The sequence below is a fragment of the Phlebotomus papatasi genome, chromosome 3 (genome assembly GCF_024763615.1).
Source record: "Phlebotomus papatasi isolate M1 chromosome 3, Ppap_2.1, whole genome shotgun sequence".
In the NCBI taxonomy this organism is placed as follows: Eukaryota; Metazoa; Arthropoda; class Insecta; order Diptera; family Psychodidae; genus Phlebotomus; species Phlebotomus papatasi.
Window position 1 is genome coordinate 28,693,585 of NC_077224.1, and position 22,760 is coordinate 28,716,344.

At 34.2% G+C, this 22,760-nt stretch overlaps 4 protein-coding genes across 4 annotated transcripts; 2 read left to right on the forward strand and 2 right to left on the reverse strand.

Moving 5' to 3' along the window:
- Positions 1-4,644: 4,644 nt before the first annotated feature.
- On the reverse strand, positions 4,645-5,800 carry LOC129807460 (uncharacterized). The gene is made up of 3 exons (XM_055856748.1): positions 5,281-5,800; positions 5,121-5,225; positions 4,645-5,052 (listed from the first exon to the last, which is right to left on the reverse strand). The coding sequence occupies exons 1-3, from the start codon at positions 5,472-5,474 to the stop codon at positions 4,695-4,697; spliced, it is 657 nt and encodes a 218-aa protein (XP_055712723.1). The 5' UTR covers positions 5,475-5,800; the 3' UTR covers positions 4,645-4,694.
- A 32-nt stretch (positions 5,801-5,832) lies between these two features.
- On the forward strand, positions 5,833-6,349 carry LOC129807461 (40S ribosomal protein S28). The gene is made up of 2 exons (XM_055856749.1): positions 5,833-6,130; positions 6,207-6,349. Exon 1 carries the CDS (start codon positions 5,908-5,910, stop codon positions 6,103-6,105), a length of 198 nt encoding a protein of 65 aa, XP_055712724.1. The 5' UTR covers positions 5,833-5,907; the 3' UTR covers positions 6,106-6,130; positions 6,207-6,349.
- Positions 6,313-7,784, reverse strand: LOC129807459 (alanyl-tRNA editing protein Aarsd1-A). The gene is made up of 3 exons (XM_055856747.1): positions 7,645-7,784; positions 6,827-7,584; positions 6,313-6,769 (listed from the first exon to the last, which is right to left on the reverse strand). Exons 1-3 carry the CDS (start codon positions 7,681-7,683, stop codon positions 6,334-6,336), a joined length of 1,233 nt encoding a protein of 410 aa, XP_055712722.1. The 5' UTR covers positions 7,684-7,784; the 3' UTR covers positions 6,313-6,333.
- Positions 7,785-10,592: 2,808 nt separating this feature from the next.
- On the forward strand, positions 10,593-22,026 carry LOC129807462 (translocon-associated protein subunit alpha). Its single transcript, XM_055856751.1, has 3 exons — positions 10,593-10,812; positions 10,898-11,608; positions 21,490-22,026. The coding sequence occupies exons 1-3, from the start codon at positions 10,749-10,751 to the stop codon at positions 21,597-21,599; spliced, it is 885 nt and encodes a 294-aa protein (XP_055712726.1). The 5' UTR covers positions 10,593-10,748; the 3' UTR covers positions 21,600-22,026.
- Positions 22,027-22,760: the final 734 nt, after the last annotated feature.

The window sequence follows — 22,760 nt, forward strand, 5'->3', positions numbered from 1 at the left end:
CAAAGGGACTGAAAAAGTTTATTATAAGCAGGATTAATTCTAAATTACTTCTATTGGATTATTTGGTACTTGATTTCCATTTTAAATGCCAGAGACTGATTTTATAAATCGTTACCTTTCAAGATACAAGAGATCGAGGTTTTATTGTTTTCCTACACAGAAAAAATATTTTGTAAAATTGTTCGTAAATGTTTGTAATATCCTATGGAGGAGTTACGAAATACTCATGAATCATATAACCCACAAACAAGCTCGTAAAATTTTGTACTTTTTTCACAATCATTGTTCGTTAAATGATGATTTGACGAACATTTTTTGTACTTTTACATACATTTGTTCGTATTTGTTCGTAATTTTTTGTTTGACTGGCAAAAAAATACGATCAAATGACAAAAATTTACGAACATTTTTTGGTGTGTTTACGAACATTTACGAACAAATGTTTTTAAAAGTACAAAAAAAATGTTCGTCAAATGATCATTTTACGAACAATGTTTGTGAAAATAGTACAAAATTTTACGAACTTATGTGTGGATTATACGATTCACGAACATTTCGTAACTCTTCCATAGGATTATACAAACATTTACGAACAATTTTACAAAATATTTTTTTCTGTGTATACATAGGGTAAGGGCTCATAATTTTGGACAGTCTGCTTATAAGCATCGATGTTCCAAGTTTGAAGTGCGATATTTTCAATACTAATTTACTTTTTTTATTTCTCTCTTTTCAGAAGGGTTGTTTAGAAACTTAGCAAGCTATTTATCGTCTTATTTTTACTAAAATTAGTTTTAATACGTTTAAAAATGAATTGATATGTAGAGGTGAATTTGACTCTTATTTTGGACAACTTGTTTATTAATTTGGCCAACTTGGCTGTAAATTTGGACAGCTAATCCGCCTCAACAGGATGCCCATTGTTCTTCATTTCATGAACCAATCTTACCAAGTCCTCTTCCTGTTCATGTAAGGGAAACGAAGAATGTCACAAGAAGCCCAGAAACTTTCCATATCATTCATTAAAGTGAGTTGACTTCGATACTCCAAGTACGTACGGATTCGCTCATTCCCTGGCCTTTCCGGGAGCCTTTCAAGGCATTTCTCGCTACATCTCTTTCGTAGAGATGCTGCTCCTTTGTTTCTCCAGGCATTTGTCCAACCTAGTCATCACAAAAACTAAAACTTCACGAAATTTCGTTAGAAAAACACCTGTCCAAAATAAGAACCATCACTTCACTGGTAAATGTCTTAAAAAATTTCCCATTTTTCACACGAAAAATCTAATTCACAAGGCAAATCTCACTTCAGGTCAAATGTACAAATCACCATTAACGTGAATCAAGACAATATTCAATGAATATTCAATAATATCACTCAAAAAAAGCGAAGAAACATTGTTAGTACTTCACCACAACTAAATAAGACTGAAGTAAACACGATAGTTCTGTCATATTTCTCGTAAGCAATTGCTCACACTGAATTTTCAACAAAGCAATTTCAACTCAAATCATATTCAAAATTTAACGTATAGGGTAAATTAAGCTAATTCAAAACCTGCTCCAAATGGAAATTTTTCGCTACTCCAAATGGAAACGTTACTGTTTTCACGATAAATACAGTACTAAATTATTATATTTATATATTTTTATACAACAGTTTCATTATTTAGTTAATTTTGCTCCAAATAAAGCGAAAAACCATTCATATTCACAAATTTTAATTTGTTAATTTCTCAGAAAAATTAAAAGTGTACCATTTCACCATTGAATTTTTCATAGATCGACCATGTTTTCCAATGAAAAACACAATAGGGTGATTTTTGTTTATTCGTTTTGTTTAACATTTATGTCTTATTCCTGGCTAATTTTAGTTAAATTAAGTGCTAATCTTTATTTTTAATGGTACGTGAAGTTTTTAAACGAAATAATTGCCTATTTAGTGAACAAAAAGGGGTTTTCTGAAGTGTCTGCAAATGCTTCAATAGGAAGCCCGGGAAATATGATTTCTGTTGGAGAGATTTTCTTATTGTTTTAGATGGGAAAGGAGAAAAGACCAGGAATGAAAACAAATCATGCACTCAAGAGCAACTCAACAAGGTTTTGGAAGCCTTTCGTCGCGGTTTCACTTACACTGTTTGTCTCCAATTAGAAACTTTCCCTTGTCTCCATTTGGATTAATTTGTTTCCAATAGAAGCATTTTGCACTCGCGTGTTTTTCTTGTATTTAAGAAGTTTTCAAAATATATCTAAAGAATTTTTACTAAACAGTAACATTCTAGAAGAGTCAAGGAGCAAACTTATACAATTCTCTTCAGAAAAAATATGAATTTAATGTGTTAAATCTTCTGTCAAAGTTAAAGCGTCTGGAAATGGTTTTGAATTAGGACATTTACCCTATGGTGTTAAAATCTTCCAAAAAGAACAAATATTTAGATAGAATTCATTATTCATCAAATATTGGAATAAAAATCCAACAATCAATTTATTTTCAAAAAAAAAATCATTTCAAAAAAATCAATTTATTTTTAGTGTCCAATTTTATCCTCAAAGTGTCCAAAATAAGAAACTGGACAAAAATATGAGCCTTTCCCCTATACTCTAAATCTCAGCTAAACCTTGATTTTCGATTAACCTTCCTACACTATCTCGTATGTGTTTCCTCTGAATTTTTTGATTAAAAATTTCTGGATAACCAGATACAGAAACTACCGAAGATCCCAGGATTATGCATATCGGGATTATGCACATTTCCCGGACCTAAATGGCTTTATGCATCCAGAAACTTATTAGGGGGAGGTGGGGCGTACTTTGAGCTGTGGGGCTACATTGTTATACGATTTTTTCGAATATTTCTAATGGATACTGGGTTTTAACATGATGTAATTTGGATAGACAAAATAATTGTGGATATAAATAAAATAATTCTAAGTTCCAGCTTCATTTAGAAATAGGCGAAAAAGTCGTATAACAATGTAGCCCCACATCTCAAACTAGCCCCACCTCACCCTATAAGCTCTTGGAGATTTCTTTTGCAAAAAGTTGCAGGAACGCTGTGATGTAGGCAAAATATAGTTGGCACAAATTTTCAGCGCCAACGATTGATATGAAGTGCATTTAAAATTTACCGCGTAAGAAAAATTATATGGATTTAGGACAGGGGATTTCCAAAATTATTTTACAAGTTAGCTCCTAATAATGGTAGGCAAATTGCACAATTATGTGTGCTGCGTGCAAAATCCCGTCAGGTATACTCCCGGAATCCCGTGTAATTACGCAAATTTCTTTATGCATTTTTGCCTACCATTAGGGGCTAATTTGTGACATCATTTTTCAAATACCCCTAAATGTATGCAAATTTTTAAGACAAATTTGAATAACATTTCTTTTGAAGAGGTTAGCGGTTAGCTGTTAGCTCTGATACACTCAGTCCCGGCATTAAGTCCTTCGGGATTATGCACCTGATAGAATTATGCACACACAATTATGCAAATTTGCCTACCATCGGGGGTCAATTTATGAAATCATTTTTGAAATACGCCTGAATGCATACTATGTTGCGACGCGGGAAATTTGAAAACATTTTGCTACTTTTTCAGAACAAAATTTTAATTTCTTTTTTTAAGGTATTTTTTTTATTATTCTAACCATTTATTGAAGAACTCTGGCCATGTACTGTTTGTTAATGCATTTTTATATTGTTGAATTAGTTGAAACATTTGAATCTTTTTGTTTGAACTACTTTTACCGACTTTTACTCTGCGCGAAATTCGTTCAACGGTCAATTTATTCAAAAGAAAGCCCCTGTAGGTATGCAAATTTTCTCGATGCATAATGCCATTTCGCGCGTTTTTTTCGGTCCCGAAAATGTGCATAATGCCGGGATCTAGTGTAATACACTCAGTCTCGGGATTATGCACATTTTCGGGACCGAAAAAAAGGCGCGAAATGTCATTATGCATCGAGAAAAAATAGCATACCAGCAGGGGCATTCTTTTGAATAAGTCGGCCGTACAACGAATTTCGCGCGGAGTAAAAATAGTCAAAACAAAAAGATTCAACTGTTTAATAAAAAAATGCATTTACAGAAACAGATAATACTTTTTGGCCAGACTTTTTCAATAAATGGTTAGATTATTTAAAAATTTTACCTTAATAAAAGAAATTAAAGTTTTATTCTGAAAAAGTAGCAAAATGTTTTCAAATTTCCCGCGTCGCAACATAGTATACATTTAGGCGTATTTCAAAAATGATTTCATAGATTGACTCCCAATGGTAGGCAAAGTTACATTATTGTACATATGTGCATAATCTCGTTAGGTGCATAATCCCGAAGTGAATAATGCCGGGACTGAGTGTAGCCCGAGGAATTTAGTGCCAAAAATATTTTGCATTACGGCGTTTCTGTAATTTATTCGAAAGAACACTCTTATGTCTCCTACGGACACGCAGGCTTTTTCTCATAAAAGCTATTTCGTGCGTTTTGCCTTGATCCCAAAATTATGCTTAATCCCTGTACCCTCTGTACATTGAGTAGGGGCCTATGATCGATCATGATCATCAAAAACTGTAGCTCTTACTCTTTGATTCCTATCGAGAGTTGTTGCAAGTTTTCTTCTAGGATAACGATTAAAAATGCAGTAAATTAACTTTTCGTTCGTATTTATTTGAAAAATTTTGAATTAATAAGCTAAATCACGATTCGTTTCCTTCACACGCATCCTCTGGCATGTTCAATATTTTCTCCAGTCGACACCGACAGAGAAAGTCTCTGATAAAGTGGGAAAACTCTCTTGAATCATCTTTTCTATGAAAGTCTTCTTGAGCAGAATTTTCTTCTCGTGTCATCTCGTTATTTAATTCCATATTCATCTGATAAGTCGTATAATAAGCATGTATGCTCAGAGAAGCATCTAAAATGTAGTTGAGAAGATTTATCAGATCCTTCTGATGGTTAGACAAATTTTCTTCTTCCAAGAGCACCGTCTGCAGATCCTTTTCAACATCTTGAATAGCTGTTTCTGTAGACTTCAGGGATTTTGAAAGATTGTCTCTGAAAAACAAATTAAATTAATATAGAAAATTATATAGAGCCAAGGAAAATGTACTAAATTTCTTTACACAATGTCCTCAAGTTCATTCCGTTTCTGGACAATTTCCCAATTGAGACTCTCCTGTACATGGGAATTGATAAAGGCGGGAAAAACATTCGCCTCAGGATTGTAGCTGAAAATGTGAAGATTCATTAATGAAGAATAGTTAGGATTCACAATTCTCTTACTCCTTCATAATGTTCCTACGGATCATGAGATCCTTGAGCTTTCTGGAACAACTTTTCATCTTTAGCTCAGAGTTTCTAACCAAACTTTCATGTTTTTCTATTCTATGAACCAAAACTCGTGCTGCATCAATCGATTTTAATTCATCAGTACTCCAACTAGGCCTTTGTTGAGGAATCTTAGTAAATTTACCCATTTTTTTTATTACTTATTCCAATTTATTCACTGTTTTATTTATAACATTTCGCAAGAAAATTGGTTTGTTTTGGTTTTCCATGCCACTTTTCATATTCAAATGTTGGCAGCCATGTAACTTTAAACTCACAGCATTGAGCAAATATGGAGTAAAAAAATCATGTAAAATATTCAATTGCCAATTAAATAACTGAAGAATATCGTAGAACTTTACATTTTACCACTTGTTATCGCTATTGGGCATGTGAGATATACATTTACTTATCAATTCTATTTCTAAATAAATTTATTTTTATTTTTATGGTGTATTTTGCGACGTCAATGTAAAAGTCATTATGCTGTGAGTTTCAGCCATCTTGAACCTCCTTTCTTCCGGCGTTTCTGTTGTCAGACAGTCACACGTGTGAAAATCTCGCTGATTTTTAGGAAAAATCATGGAAAAACCTGTGGTTTTGGCTCGTGTTATCAAAGTTCTGGGTCGCACTGGCTCCCAGGGACAATGTACACAAGTAAAAGTGGAGTTTATCGGAGAGGTGAACCGACAAATCATCAGAAACGTCAAAGGTCCCGTCCGGGAAGGAGATATTCTTACACTCCTGGAATCTGAGAGGGAGGCCAGAAGATTGAGATAGACCCTCCACATCTCTATATTCCTAAGTAAGTAATTTTCTGTTTAGAAATTGCAGCTCTAATGTCCGCAAAACGCCTCTACTGACATTGTTTTGATTTGTAGGTTATGTCTCCGGAGGATGTTTTTTGGCTGAAAAATTCCCAGGACGATGACCAAAAGTTGCAGAGTGGGATGTTTGATGCCAATGGATAAGAGAATAAATGTCATCTGGATCAAAATACTAGGTGATTTAATTTTCAAAGTGACTGACAATCAACGTTTCAGCTTTCTTGATGTTCTTGGTGTTTGTGATCTTTGCCCGGAAAGTCTTTCCCTTGCCATTACCTTTGCCAACCAGCAGCTCACAGATTTCATTACCGAGTTTTGTGATATCTTGTTCTTGGCCCTGAAGAATCATTTGCCCATTGGCAGTGTCGTCGACAGTTGTTAGAAACAAAAATGTTTCAGGAAGATCACCAGCTGCCCGGAGAAAGTTTGTGAAGAAATCCATGTCACTTCCGTCAGTGCGATGCATGAAAAAATACTTGGGTTTCGGTGATGTGTTCTTTAGTTTTTCACCCTCATTGATGGCAATATCCTTCAGCAGAGTCTTGACGAGCCTCTGATACTTTTTCAGATTCCCCTGGAGCTTTCCCACTAGATCCAGGTGCGAAGCAGGTCCTCCACTGAAAGTATCAGAGCTGTTACAATGTGACTTCCCCTAGGAATTTAAGCTTACTCACTTGAGTATAGTGTTCATTTCGAGCTCTCTCTTGTAGCTCGTGGCCAGTTTCTTAATGACTCGATCACCAACCAAGAAGTGCACCAATAGTTTATTCTTTGCTTTTTCCACATTCAGCATCTTTATCACCTGGAGTTGAGATAAGTTGCTCACGTGAGTTCCACAGCACATATTCCCCTCAACGTCCTCAATAGTCACCACCCGGATGGATCCCACGTGATCCTTAGGCAGTCCTCGAGTGGCTCTGGTAACTTCATCGGACAATTTATCCACACTCTCAAAGACAGATACAGAAACATTCTTTGCAGATGCTATTAGATCATTTGCTAATTTCTCCACATTATCCAATTGTTCCTGAGTAACATCCTTAGCTCCCAATTCAATGTAAGTAGTATCACTTCCCAGCCACCAAGCCTTAGTCTCCATGTTGTATTCCCTCTCAAAGAGAGCTGTAACCAAATGTTGACCCGAATGTTGCTGCATATGATCCTTACGACGTTCCCAGTCAACTTCCTGGCGAACTTCAGCGCCAGGCGCCAAAGGTTCAGTGGATTCTACAAAATGAACCGCCGTGTCACCCTTCCGGACAACATTCAGTACTCTTTTGCCACCTAAATATCCAAAGTCACAAGGCTGGCCACCTCCCTCAGGGAAGAGAATGGTGTCTTGACATACAACATTGTATCCTTTTAAGGTGTCCCCCTTTCCGGACGCCGGAGCTAGCTCTGCTTCTTCGCACAAGAGAACTTTAGACGTAAACTACAAAAAAAAAACATCTGTTATCGGATGATTATGTTGATTTAAGGAATATTCCTCAACCTCTCGAAGAAAACTATCCTCCTGACACTTGAACACCATGATTACGGGGCTCTTCACGAGTGTTTTACAGGAAATATTTTCCCAAATTTGCGCAAAACAAAAATAAGAACAATTCGGATAAGGCTAAAATCTTATGAAAATTCAAGTGATTCTAATGTAATCCACATTACATGTCCCTGACTCATAAGGCCGTGCCTGTATTAGAACTATTTTTGTGATTTTTTTTGGAAAACAAAGAAACGACCGAGATTATTGGTTTTTTTATATATACATTTATACATATTTAAAATGCTTATTATTCGAAAGAAATTACTATTACAAATTAGCGAATTAATTGACTCAGTTTAGTGCTGCTTAATCAGTAGTCTAGTTAAAAAAAATAATATTTATTAATACACAGCTATAAATAAGAAATAGAAAAAGAATACTTTTTGTATAAAACTTTTTTACAAATGGACAGAACTCGATTTTTTTAGTTCAAGTAAAAAGTTATAAGGTTTATACACGGAGAAATCCGAAAAAGTTAAAATAACATTCCGGAAAAATGTTATTTAACACTTCGTAGAACCCTAACTAAAAGTGTCACGGAAGGACCAAGTGGCAGCCGCTGCCACTTATCGAATTTTACATAATATTTTGATATTTTTAATTACATTTTAACATTCGGAGCTTTAGTCAGTTCTTTTCTGGTGTCTGAACCAGAAATTTCATTTCTTTGGGTACTGTATCTAAAGATTTTTAACCATTCGATGTTTTCATCTTTATCAGAATCATGGAGTCAGGGAAAGTGGTGTGCCTTTGGATGCGGCAGCCTTTGAATTTTTAATTTTCCTCTTATTTTTCAAAGCAAAAATTCTACTTTATGAACAATAGTTAATACTATTAACTATTTTCTATTAACTTCGCTTAACAAAATGGATTTTTAGCTTTGGGAAATAAGAGAAAAATTGAAGCATTCTGATTTTGACGCATTTAAAGGTATGTCACTTTTCCCTATATTTCATCTCAATAATTAGCAAAAACCATCTTTCAAACTGTTCTTTTAGGGCTTTTATACACTAACAATCAAGAAAATTACATCTGCAGAACGTCAAACTCCCATATAAAATGCAAATGGCAGCAACTGCCACTTGGTCCTTCCGAGTGCAGTTTTTTGTTTTTGCAATATATTTACATTAATATTTAATTTTTATTAAAAATTTTATAACGAAAAAATAGCCAGATAAATTCTGCACGCATTCAATCAGGCGTCCAGGCGAAATGATATATTCTTCACTATAAAAAATAACATTGAAAACTAAATTGGCAGCGGCTGCCACTAGGGTCCTTCCAAGTGTTAACCCTGCAGTTTTGATCCAAAAGCGGAGTAAATATTACCCTTTTTAGGTGTATTAGAGGTTAAAGGTACACTTTTTCATGCTAATTTTATCCTTAATAAGATGTAAAATTAACATTAAAAAATGTTGATATATTTTTACATCTAAAAAGTGTTAAATTTCTGAGAAAAAAATTGTTAATCGCACCTCTTTTTTTTTCTTAGTTATTCTAATGATTTTCATTTTGGGTTCTAAGTGAAAAGTCACTCTTTCCTGGAGCTGAACAAAAAATAAAAGAGAAAATTAAAATATAAACTGTGTATAATTAAAATATAGACTGTGCAAATTATTATTTTGTATCACACTTGTAACGATTCTATCACAGACATCGAGTCCAGATCCTGACACCTTTACAGTGTCTTTGCATGTGGAAAAATGAACTGTTTCGACCTTGCGTATAATATTGAGCTTGTCACACGTGCTCAATTTGGATGCTCGTTCTCGTTTGTCATCTTGAGGTGTTGAATGCATTGAAATATTGAAGATCTTCTTTACTGAAAATATGAACCGAGAGACAATATCAGATAGCTTTAATAATTGCTCTCGAAGAGCTGTGATGGTCTGACCATCTTATTACTGTCTCATAAAAAGAATTCTTGGAAAATTTTTAATTGAAAATAGGAATTCTAAAAAAAAATCTGTCAATGAATAATTTATCAATTACGAAGAAAAAAATGCAACTTTCACCCCAAAAAAAAAATGTATGGTGTTTGCAAATCTACCCGGCGCTCCTTTAATCCTCTGTATATATTCGTAAATACTTTGAATTTTTTCTGAAATTTTTATTGTATATTTTCATTCTGATAAAGATTCGCAATGTTTAAATTCGCTTATAAAATTCGTTAATTCCTTATTTTATTTTAATTATATAATGAAAGTATATTTCATTTAAATTTTTAATCATATAAAAAATAACACTTGAATATTTTCTTAAATTTTCATTGGACTTTTTTTTGCGGAAACATCTCTAAAAAAAAATAAACTAAGAAATTGATAATCAGTGTCTGGCAAAAGTTAAGATGTGTGTTACGGCTTTCTCACGCCATGTTCCTACACTGAGAAAAAAGAGGGTGCGATTAACATTTTTTCCTCAGAAATTTAACACTTTTTAGGTGTAAAAATATATCAACATTTTTTTATGTTAATTTTACACCTTTTTAAGTGTAAAATTAACTTGAAAAATTGTAACTTTAACCCACAATACACCTAAAAAGCATAGTATTTGCACCGATTTCGGATCAATACTGCAGGGTAAAATTAACATTTCCGGAATGTTATTTTAACTTTTTCGGATTTCTCTCAGTGTAACCTCCATCCTTTTAATATTTTTTTCTTTTTTTCCTTTATTTATATATTATTCTATAAAAAATAATTCCTGAATATCAAATATTTTAAGTACATTTTTCGAAATATTTTTTTAGTACTTGGCTCAAAACTCAATCTTCAGCACTTCAACTTTTCAATAGATTGCAAGAGCTGTGAACAAGTTTTTGAAAAAATATGTTGCCGGTTCCTTGCATGACATTTTTATAGCACACAAATGTGAGGTTATTTATAGCATATCGGCCGCTTAAATTTGATGGCGCTGATGTCTCTGGCACTCTGGCCACGTCAAATGAGTTGGAGTGAGGAGTAAGTGAAAAATAGACGGCTTTCACAGCCACATCGCAAGTTGGATCAGATTGTGTTCTTTCCCGGTTGAAGTAGACAGAAAAATTGTGTGTTAAAATGAAGAAGCTTCTCCTTGTGGTATTGCTGGTGCTTCCAGCAATCCTTTTTACAGTGGACAGTGGTAAGAAATCTTGAAAATTTCCCTTAGGCAACAATTTTTGGGGCTCAATACACAACGTGGCACTGAGGCTGACTTTCTTGTGCAGGAAATAAATTGATGACATGGGCAGAAGATGAGCTCGAGGATGAAGTGGTGGATGTTGAAGGTGAGGATGCAGCAGTTGTTGGTGATGACGTTGAGCCGGAAGAAGAAGGAGATTCCACAGCCTCTCCGGATGCCGATACCTACCTCCTATTCACACAACCTACGCACAGCCCAGGGAATCAGTTGGAACTCCCTGCTGGACATCCAGTAGATTTCCTTGTAGGCTTCCTCAATAAGGGATCAGACGACTTTGTGATTGAGACTGTGGAGGCATCCTTCAGGTATCCAATGGATTTCAACTATTTCATCCAGAACTTCTCCGCCATTGCCTACAATCGCGAAGTGAAACCACGCAGTGAGGCCACAGTTTTGTACACATTCATTCCCTCTGAACATTTTGGCGGACGACCCTTCGGTCTCAACATCGCCCTTGGCTACCGAGATGCCAGTGGGCAGCAGTTCTCCGAAGCCGTCTTCAATGAGACTGTGATGATCTATGAGGTCGACGAGGGCCTCGATGGGGAGACATTCTTCCTGTACGTATTCCTTGCCGGAATTGTGGTACTCTTGCTTGTAGTGGGGCAGCAGTTCCTGGCTGGATCCGTGGGCAAGCGGAAGAGGGGCAATGTTCAGCGAAAGACCATCGAAACGGGCACCAACAGCAATGACGTAGATTATGATTGGCTTCCAGAAGAAACGCTGAGGGCTCTTCGTAAGTACTTTTCGACTTTTAATAGATTTTTTTGAATCCGTTTTGGGCTTGAATTTAATTTAGAAGGAAATTAAAATTCCATCTAAAATTCTATTCTAAAATCTTGATATTTCCGACGTTTTCATTAGAATATTCTTTTAATAGCTATCCCAAAAATGCGTTTGAGAAATTTTATTTTACCTTGCAGTCGAAAAATTTCGCAGAAATAATACATTTTTTCCGATTGTCTGCGTTATTTTCACATTTCAGGGTTAAAAATTAGGGACAATTGGGGCAATTCTGGGCAGTGAAGTCTCTCTTTTCAATTTGTCAAATTTTATGAACTTAGATGAAGGCTTTCGGACTTCGTATACACGGCTTCGAACATTTTTTTTAATTTTTTCCCAGACCCCTTTAACGAAGCTGACTTTTGGCAATTTATTTTATTACAGGGGGTCCCGGGATTATGCATATTTTCGGGTCCGAAAAAAAAACGCGCGAAACGGTTCTATCTATATAGGGGAGACCGAGTAGGTTTGGGACACTTTTTCATGTTTTGACTTTTTTTTATGCGGTCTATAGGATACTTATGGGTATTGACTTTTTGAAAAGTACTCGATAGAACTTGGAAAACAAATTAGTTTTCTTGGAGAAGATAAAACATTTAACTTGACGCTTTGTCCCAAGCCTCCCTGATATGGGGCAATATGGGACGCATTTTTTATCGCATAATTTGCATTATTGGAGCATGTTAATTAATTTTAAGTACTAAATAAAAAATATTTCTAATAGAAATAAAAATATTTAATCTTTTTTTTCATATTTAGAAATTAATTTAGTCATTAATAGAGCACGTTAATTAATTTTAAATACTAGATTAAAAATATTTCTGATAGAAATAAAAATATTTCATATTTTATTTTATACTTAGAAATTAATATCAATTTTTTTTTGTACAGTAGAGTCATTTATTGTCAATCAATTATTTAAAGTAGTTTCTTCTGATTTTCCATTTACCTTTCTTTGCTTTTTTTATTCTAAATATTGCAATCATGATCATCAAATTCCTCAGGCGAGTAGATTTTCTTGCAACTTTTAGTTTTGAACTCATTGACAGATTTGTGTTTAATTTTACGACAACTGCATGGTACCTATTTTTTTCTTATTTCTCTGAATAAGCTCATACCTTGCCTTTTCTGGAGAACTTGTAAAAATTGTAGAGGATATTGTTCGAGAAATTCTCGAGAAAATAGCTTTTAACGAGATTGGGCAAAGATCGAATATCCTCTGAGAAGGAATTATTGATTCTCAAGACATTTAAATGTTAAAATTTAAATTTTAATAAATGGTTAAATCCCATTTATTTAAAAAAATAATGAAAAAATCGCCTTGTCCCACACTACCCCTGTCCCAACCTCTCCGGTCTCCCCTATACAGAAATTTTGCATACTTTCAGGATGCTTCTTTTGAATAAGTTATGGAAACAAATGAATTATTCAAAGCCAAAGTATATGCGAAGCCTGAAAGAGTTCCCCTACTTTCGCCACCTCAATTGATTTTCGGTGCTCATAACCGATTGGAATCGGTTTGAACTTATCTGTATGTAATTCTAAGACCTTTCTAACAAGAGCAAACGTAATTCTATATTCGGTTGAGAAATACGCAATGAGGGTTTAAGAAATACCTATTGACACTTTAAGAACTCGTGCCAGAACTTATTGACACCCTACTCTGTACCATTTGCAATATGAAATTAGAACACTTATAATTATCGAAAAACGCAGATTAATGAAAAAACGTTATATTACTTAGATTTTATTGAATGCATTAAATAAATTTAAACATTTTGACAAAAGTGTCAATAGGGGTTCCCTGTCGCAGAGGTGTTTCTTCGACCCTAATTTAGAGCTTTTCTAATTTTTGGCCTTGAAAACACGTTATTAGGAATGATTCAACTGTATTTTAGAATATGGAGAAAGTAACTAGATCCAAAAATTAAAAAAAAGAGATGGCAAAGCGTCCCAGCTTTGCGGAATGCTCGAACTCACGAGACAGGGCTCACTGTGAATTAGCTTTTTGCATAATCTTTTGGAATCACTGATCTACTAGAGATTAAATTGATTCATAAATCAATCACAAAAGCATTTGAAAATCAAAAAATCGGTACTTAACCGATTCATTACCGATGAAAACCGATGCAGCCGGATTCTAATTTGCAATACTTTTCTAAAAAATCAAATTTTAAGCAAGAAGAAAAATGAGCCTTCCAAAGTAGTTGACCTTTGACCTTCAATAATTCAAAATGGCGAATTTTCCGGTCATAAGTATGTTTGGGCGAAATGTTCATCTGGACTAGCTCTAAAACATATCCGAAAATCATTGAAAAAGCTTGGGCCAATTTTGAGAAAAATCGAAAAACATTTTTCTTAGGGAATATTACTAAAAAGGGGATGTAAAATTATTCTAAAATCGGTTATTAACCGGTTCATTACCGATGAAGACCAATGCAGACGGGTTCGAAATTACAATATCTTTCCAAAAAACCCAAATTTAACCAAATCGGTTATATAATCGGTTAACCAATGGGCCCTCCAAAGTAGTTGACCTTTGACCTTCAAAAATGGCGAATTTTCCGGTCATAAGTATGTTTGGGCGAAATGTTCATCTGGACTAGCTCTAAAACATATCCGAAAATAATTGAAAAAGCTTGGGCCAATTTTTTACAAAATTGGAAAAACCTCATTTTTGACCTATTTTTGAAGGATAGGGAACGTATGAAAGGGGAGGGGGGAAAATAAAGAGGTTGGGTACGAGATAATGTCATTTGAGGAAAGGTCACCGAAGACCGGAAGACGATATCTCTTACCGTTTAAGCTCCAGAACAGTGCAAAGTTAAAAAAAAGTCGATTATATAACTGCTCTCTCTTTGAGTTCGAGCAGTAAAAAATATAGAAAAAATAGAACGCGTTTTCGACTAATCCTAAAAATGATGTTTCTTTGGAGAAGGAGACCTTTATTATTATGGGGGGCTTCTGAAGGTCCCAAGTTTCAATCTATACTTAGATAATGTTCTCTTATAAAATTTATCCTTCATGTTTCTTCAATTTTGAGAAGCATTTTAATCGGAAGTCTTTAACTTTAAATTAAAATGTCAAATTTTGTTTTAAAGGAGAATGGGCTAAACGGTTTAATACCTAATACCTAATACGCTCGACAGACCTATATGGCTTAAGCCGAGAGCAGGCTTAGGGCCTCGGCAGACCTGAGGATTAGTCGAGGGACGGCTTAGTGCAATTATATTTGCAATAATGGTTAAACTACATTTCCGTAATTTTCCACTAAGCCATTTCTTGGCTTAAGTCGTAAGTCTGTCTAGGGCATTAGTTGAAAATTGATGGAAATGAATTTTATTTATGATTTCGATTACAATTACGGTAAACAATTTTCGACTAATCTTTTAGTCTACACAAGGCCTAAATTTTTACACGATTCGCGGGCTTAGGACATTTAGGTTAGCAGCTAACGCTTGTCGATCTTCCACCACTTCAAGAGGATGTTCACGGTCAATCCCAAGGCGCTTTCAGGCAAGATCCTGAATTTGATTCAGCCACCTTGTTCAAGGTCTGCCCCGGGGCCCCCGAGGTCGATGCCTCCTTACAATGCGGCTTGCATAGCTTTTCTGGGGAATCTTTCATCAGTCATGCGTTGAACATGATTATTATCATCGAAGATATGATGGTTGTGATCTTTCAACACGAAGAAGAAGCAACTCACTCGATTTCAACGAATGATTCCCTTGACAGCCCGGAGGGACCTAATTCTCGGTAGCTTGTACTCGAGATCTTATACTTTCGGTTCTTACCCAAATCTCATGAGCATATATGTGAGAATAGGAAAGAAAACAGCTTTGATCGATAACTTAGCAGAATGGCTAAGCTCGGTATACGGTAGTGTCATGTTTCGAAATCAAAAACCAAATTCACAAACGCAACCAGAGGTTAAATTCTTGAAAATAACCAGTCACAACTGGCTACTATCTATTTCGATCGTCTTGCCTGGTTAATCGAAATTTTAACCATGGCCAAAAGCAATTATCTCGTACAACACTCCATTACGTGTTAATCCGAGACACTTTCTCTTTTGAGCAGTGAAGCAAAATTATCTTTATAAAATATATTAACCAGTAACCAGTCAGAAACTTATCTGGTACTGGTAGTGCTCGTGAATTACCTCCCAGATAAGGTTTTGACTGGTTACCCGTTAATATATTTTTTTAAAGATAATTTTGTCGCATTGCTTAAAAGAAGAAAAAGTGTCTCGGATTAATACAAAAAAGAGTGTTGTACGAGATAATTGGTTCAGACTATGGCTAAATTTCCGATTCACCAGGCAATCGCTAAACGAAATAGACAGTAGCCCAAGGGGGAGATATTTGGTTGAAAATGTGTACACCACTTCCAGGCACTTCCACAATTTGTATGGAAGACGCCTTCAAACTTCCGTAAATTCGCAACACTCTCGAAAATGTGGCAATACTTCCAGCACTTCTTGCACTCCCACGCACTTCTCATAATAAGAAATCAGAAATTTATTTAATCTGATGAACAATCTAATTAGGAAAACTTTTTAAAAATCTGAAGGAATTTATTTTTACACATATTTTTTAAAATTTTTCTTATATTAGGTGAGATTCTTAACAATCTCACCTACTATAATCCTAACAAAATTTCATGTCGTCCGATCGACCTCAAACTTGGCCAAAATGTGTTTCGCCACTTCCTGATCACGAATATATATGTGGCTATTTTACGTTCCCGGCCGTTTTCATTTTGTAGCGCCAGATGAAAAGGTATAAACATATTTTGAATTTTCCTAAGAGACTAGTGAAACTACTTTTGGAAAATAGAATCTCTAAAAAAAACGTAATTTCGCTTGTAATTATTGAAGTACCGAAATGTCTGCAAGAGTCGAAAATTACGAGTGCAACAACTAATTCAGCACTTCACACCAAGGAGTTTCAAGTATAAGGTGGGCCAATTCGAACTGCCAGTGACGTAGATACTTTTACCCGACTAGTACAGTGTTGACAACTCAGATTTATGAAATATTTGTAATAGAAAAATAAGAATTGAATAATTTTAAAATATTATTCTCGTTATTTCTCAATTTATATAATAATTTTCTGATTCTATAATTTTCTGATAATTTTTATGAAATATATTTTAAATTGTTATTAAATTTAGTACGCTTACGTACCCAAAAACTGTGTAACATTTTAATTCACGGAGAGCTACATCTCGTGAGTTTTAGCATACTGTAAAATTGGGAGAGACTCTTTGTAGTAGTGTCCTTCGTTTTATCAAAACTTAAATATTTCGAAAAAGGTTAAATTTTATTTAATTTTTAATGGTGCTGACACATTTTTTCAATTGAGTGAATTTCAAACGATTGAAATTTTACCTCTCTTACTCTTTCAAACTAAAATCAGATATAGCTATCTCTTTCTGTCAAATGGATATTAAATTTCAATGTCATTTTCAATTTTAATTTTAAATTTCATTTGGCAGAAAGAGACAACTATATCTAATTAAAGTTTGAAAGAGTAAGAGGTAAAATTTCTAACGATTGAATTTCACTCAATTGAAAAGGTGTGCCAGCGCCATAAGATTGTACTTTACATTTTTCTTTATTTAATTTATTTTTAAGTTTCTCCAAAAAAACATTTATGAGTATTGAATGTTCTGACACATTTGTGATGTGCTCATATGATGTATGGTCCACCGGGTTTCGTGCAAATAATTTTTGTCAAGTAGAATTTTGTGGAAAAATAGTATAAGAAAAGGAGAAAAAAACATTGAATATCCGTTTAATTGATAAGAACAATTATTAATGTTAACAATTAAATTAGAAATTTTGATACATTCCCAACATTTTACTGAAATATTTTCGTATGAGATTTTGGCGCGAGGCAAGAACCGATGACTTTTGACATAACCTCCAAAAAGTATCTACGTCATCACCAGTCCGATCTGGCCCACCTTATTACTTTGTTATTTGTTTTTATTCATCTTGACTTCACACGTATCTTCACTTTTTATTAAGCTTGATTCTCACTCTGGTTTCAAAATACTTTAAAATTAAAAGGAACGGTTTTTGATGATTTACTAATAATCGATTCTTGCAACAAGCTTGGCTATTTTTTCTGAATCTTTTCGCTATTGTTACATTAGATCAATTTCTCATCACCTGTCGACAATCTATCCAGAAAAGGTTCTTCATCGCAACATAAAGGAAGTGCACCACGGAAAGGAATGTTAAGAGATATGCTCCATATTCAGCTGAAAATATAAGATCCAAAATACTATTTGGTAGTTTTTCGTATGCCAATTGATACATTAGTTATCAATTTAACTATTTCCGTGTATTTACACTTTAGTTATTTACTGAAATTACTAATTAAATGCAAGGATGCAGTGTGTTCCACGGATCGGAAGGGGGTAAGCCACGGATCGTCAGGCGTTTTTGATGAGGATTTTTGTGTTTTCTTGGCATCCAACTCACTATATAAGGCTTCAGTGAAGTTTTTTCGTCACCCTTACACCGTGTATTGTATATTCACACGATAAAATTTCTAAAATTGCCTAACTTAATGAAATTCTCACTGGTAAATAGTTCTTTCACAACAAAAATATCCAATAATGGCCATGATAATGGCCAAGTGTTCCGATCCGAGGAATAACTCTTTCGTCTCTTTTGGGACTCTGAGTACCCAAAGTAGCATATGAATATTGAGTGAAAAACTATTTTTTTAATTATTCAGGACAGATAAAATTCCGATTCTTGTGGATGATTACAAACTATAAGGATGTCCAAATATAAGATATGTTTTGTAGGACCTCAATTAATTCCTGAGCTTGGATATTTTTGATTAAAAAATGGCGCATTTGTCTTGCAGCATATGCTGCGGTCCGGAAAGAGATAAAACGTATTTATTCGCAAAAATAATTTATTTTCCATTTTTTTTGTCGACATAAATAAAAAGGTGCACTGATAGTGAAATTAGAATTATTAAGTATTAATTCTTTAATTAACACAATTTTGTAAATAATTTTAATCAAAAATAATTTCTCATATTTTCACAAATTCTCATGTGAAATTTTAAGAAAGTGATGATTGACGTATTTATTGCTAAGATTCTGATACAGTGGTTTAATACATGAGGCAATAACAATTTTCTCAGAAACTGGAAGAGAAAATTGGTTCTGTAGATTGAATATGAACCAACATAATGCATTTAGTTAAAAATCATTGCTAAAATGCAGCGAATAATTTTCAAAAATACATTTTATTTTGGGATTCCGATACGCTGAATAGCGTGAATAGCCATTCGATCCGAGGAACACTGACGATCGCTGGTACCTTTCCCTTATCAGGAGAAAAGTGGTCAGTGGTCTTTCAGTGAAAGAATGTGGTACCCATGTAACGAGCTTTTTTACACATCCAAGCTTTTCTAAATAGCGTAATACGATAAAATTATTGTTTTCTAACATTTCCAACATATGGGACAACCGTTAACGACATTCGCGAAAAATTCCCACGAATTTATGCAATCATCCACTGGTAAAAATAAAAGGGTCAAATTGACCCTTTTCCAAAGGATGGATCATATTTGACTCTTTGAAAGGGTCACCAGGTACCCTTCGAAAGGGTCACGGTTTTGACATCTATTTAATTCCGGAATAAACGAATAAAAAAACAATGAAAAAGTGATCTTTGGTGTTCGCTCAGATGAGAGAAATATGATATCAGTAATAAGTTTACAATAAAACATGATTATTCGTGATAAATGTGCATACTAAATTTCAAGAGATACAAAAGTGAACCTTTCAAAGGGTCAAATACGATCCATCCTTCTGAAAAGGGTCAATTTGACCCTTTTATTTTTACCAGTGTCCTTAGGGGAGACTGGGGCAAAAAGTCACAAAAAGGATATTTTATTTTTTTATAAGCTACTCGAGCGCTTCCAAAATTTCTAATTAGCGTAGTTTTATAGGAAATTTACCGCTCTACAAATTTGTGAAAGTAATTTTCCTCTATTTTGTAAGGAAATACGTTTATCGAGCGAATTTCTAAAAGGTAATTTTGTGACTATTTTAAAAAATGCTGGGGCAAAAAGTACCAGACATTGGGTATTATAATATTTTGATTCGCTTGATTACGGGCTTCCGTAAATTTGAAAAAAATACCTAGAAAACATATTTTCATAGAAAATTTATTCATCTACACCTTTGTAAAACACCGTTTTCTCTGCGAGAAAAGTGAGAAAACGAGTAAAGCGCTTTTCAAGCTACTTTAGAAAAAAACACACAAATGACTGCAAATCGTTTGACCAATGCAAACAACAAGCGGCGAGACATGATAATGAGGTTTCTTTTCGCCGTGAGACATCAGAAATTGCTTCGCTGTTTTGTTACTTTTTGCTCTATACCTTTTGTTACTTTTTACCCCGAGTGGCCATTTTTAATAAAAGAATTTCTGGAGAAAAGAACTTTTGTGAAATTCTAAAATAGATAGCGGATTCGTATTCAAAAAATCCAAATTATTGGGAAGATATTCACCAGTGCTTCAATTTTGGAAAATAAGTAGGTAATAATTGTTATCTTGTGCAAGGAAAATATTTGAAAAATAGGGCTAAAAATTTCGATATTTTTTATTTTCTAAATTCTGTTGCACAAATAAACCCCGGCAGGTTTATTGATACTCTATAAACCTAAATTTGAAGAACCGGTTCCGACCAATGTGGGGCGACCCTTTTGAACCCTTTTGCACGCTACACTACTCTTCTACCTACTTGCCGTTCCTACACTGTCATACTCTGCCGTACCCCACCTAGGCCTGGTTCTGGACCGAAGTGGAAACTACTTCTCCACGCAGGGAATTTCACGGGAGTTGGGACAATATGCCTACAATTCCTTGTTCGAATTCTAAGAAACTTACGACATTGAAGAAGGTCTATGGAGGCTATCTATAGAAAAAAATTGAGCGACTATTTTTTTTACCTTGGAAGATATTGAATTTTAAATTTTGTCGATTTGTGACTTTTTGCCCCAATCTCCCCTATACATACATATTTACGATAAATAGGAAAAAATATATCAAATATATTCAAAGTCAACTGCAATAGCTATATCATTATTTGCGAGCCATTACATGAATTTGAAATTCCAGTAAAAATTAAGGAAATTTAAGTCAAGGAATTTTTAAGTCATAATTGAACTTAAAAATTTCAACAAACCCTTTCAGTTTTCCGCCCGAATTAAAAATTTTAACTAAAAGTAACATATATAGTGTGAAAAATACGTAATTAGACAAAAAAAAACTTTATATTTTAGCACTCCCACTTCCAAAGACTTCCAAGCACTTCATTTTCACCTGTACACCACTTCCGACCCTAATATCTCCCCCTTGCAGAAAAAAGACTAAGCTCAGCCTTCCTCACCAAGCGTCTGCCAAGCTTCCTCGTAACCACCCTAACACCACCATAACACACTGAGATATTAGAAATTATAACAACTCCACTTGTTTCAATGGAACTTCACTAATTTATAAAATTTCTTTGAAATTCCAACTTGTTTCATTTCGTGTTTTACAATGTTTTTTAAGGCCAGCTGCGCATTTTGAAAATTTTTCTTAAAATATTCCATTTTGACGAAAAATTCTCTTAAAAGGTTCTAAAAACTCAGGAAAATGTACAGATTGATTAATTCTTTTATATCTAAACACGTCTAAAACTTTGCGAGGAGTACCTAGAGAAATATTATTTGAAAAATAATTAAATAAAAAGTATTTGACATTTGAATTACGAATTATTTTTTAATATTTATATTTTTTACGTTTTTCAGAGAAATCTCCAAATTCGAAATTGTCGCCTAAGAAGGGTTCCAATAAGCCACACAATCAGCAAAGTCCCAAGCAGCGAAAGGCGAAACGTGCAGCTGGATCTGATGATTAGATATCATCTATAATTCTCAAGGCATCTCAAGGCACATCATCGTCATGGAGAAGTGTGTCCCGATAGTCGGGAAAGCGTGTGTTGTGTGACAAGAAAAAGACTGGAAAACTCCTTCAGTGCTTAATTTTTTTGCTCCATTGTCCCTTCTTTTTCATAATCTCCCCTATTCCGTAATTTTGCTTTGCAGTGCATTTTCGTTAATTTACAAATTCCCTAAAAATTCCCCATAATATTCTTGTGAAGACTTTTTGTTCGCACAGGTGAATTAACAGAGACAGAATTATCTTTTTAGTGAACCTCGGTTGAGGAAAAAAAATCAAGGAGATTAATTTATATGAGTTGTAAAAAAAATGATGCAAAATACTTGGATGAGAAAACTACAACGTAATGTCTCAATAAAAAAAGATACGACAGTTTAGTAGAACAATTTTGTGTTTCATTTCATCAAAATAATCACGCAAATTGATTAATTAGTCTAAATTTCGGCGTTTTGTATTTGTGGATCTCCAGTGCATTAGCTGGGATAGGGGAGACCGGGGTACCTATAGCCAGGGGTAGAATTAGTCAGTGGATTTTTCTCGTTTTTCTTAAAATGTACATCGAGCAAAGTATTTTTTAATGAAAGTAGGAACATATCCCCATATTGCTAGAAATATTTATAAGTCTAATCCAGTTATCCTACAATTTAGAAGCATTTTTATAAAATGGGTATAAAATTGTAATTTTGATGGTACAGTTTTTGGACCAGCATTTGGTTTTCTGAGTTTCTAGTCAAGATTTCATAGCTTTACCTCGTTTTTGGTTTAATAAACCTAATTAAAAATATTTTTCAATTGGATGATAATTATCCAATTTTTTATATAAGATTTTAAACACTGAAACAGCCCTGAAAAAGTATTGTTGATATTCCAAGCAATATTGCCATTCGGATGAAAAATTTGTGAAATAGATTTTTTCAGGATATTTTCATCAATTTTGCCGCAATTACAAAAATGTCATAAAAAGTCTGCTAAAGCCTTTTTCTTTAGGTTTAAATGACATATTTAGCATCAGTGGGCTTCAAAGTATCAAGCGAAACAATATTTGGTACAGGGGGGTGACATTAGCTCTGAAAAATGCGACCAGTTTTAGTGTAATTTTTTCCCTGTTTTCGTACACATT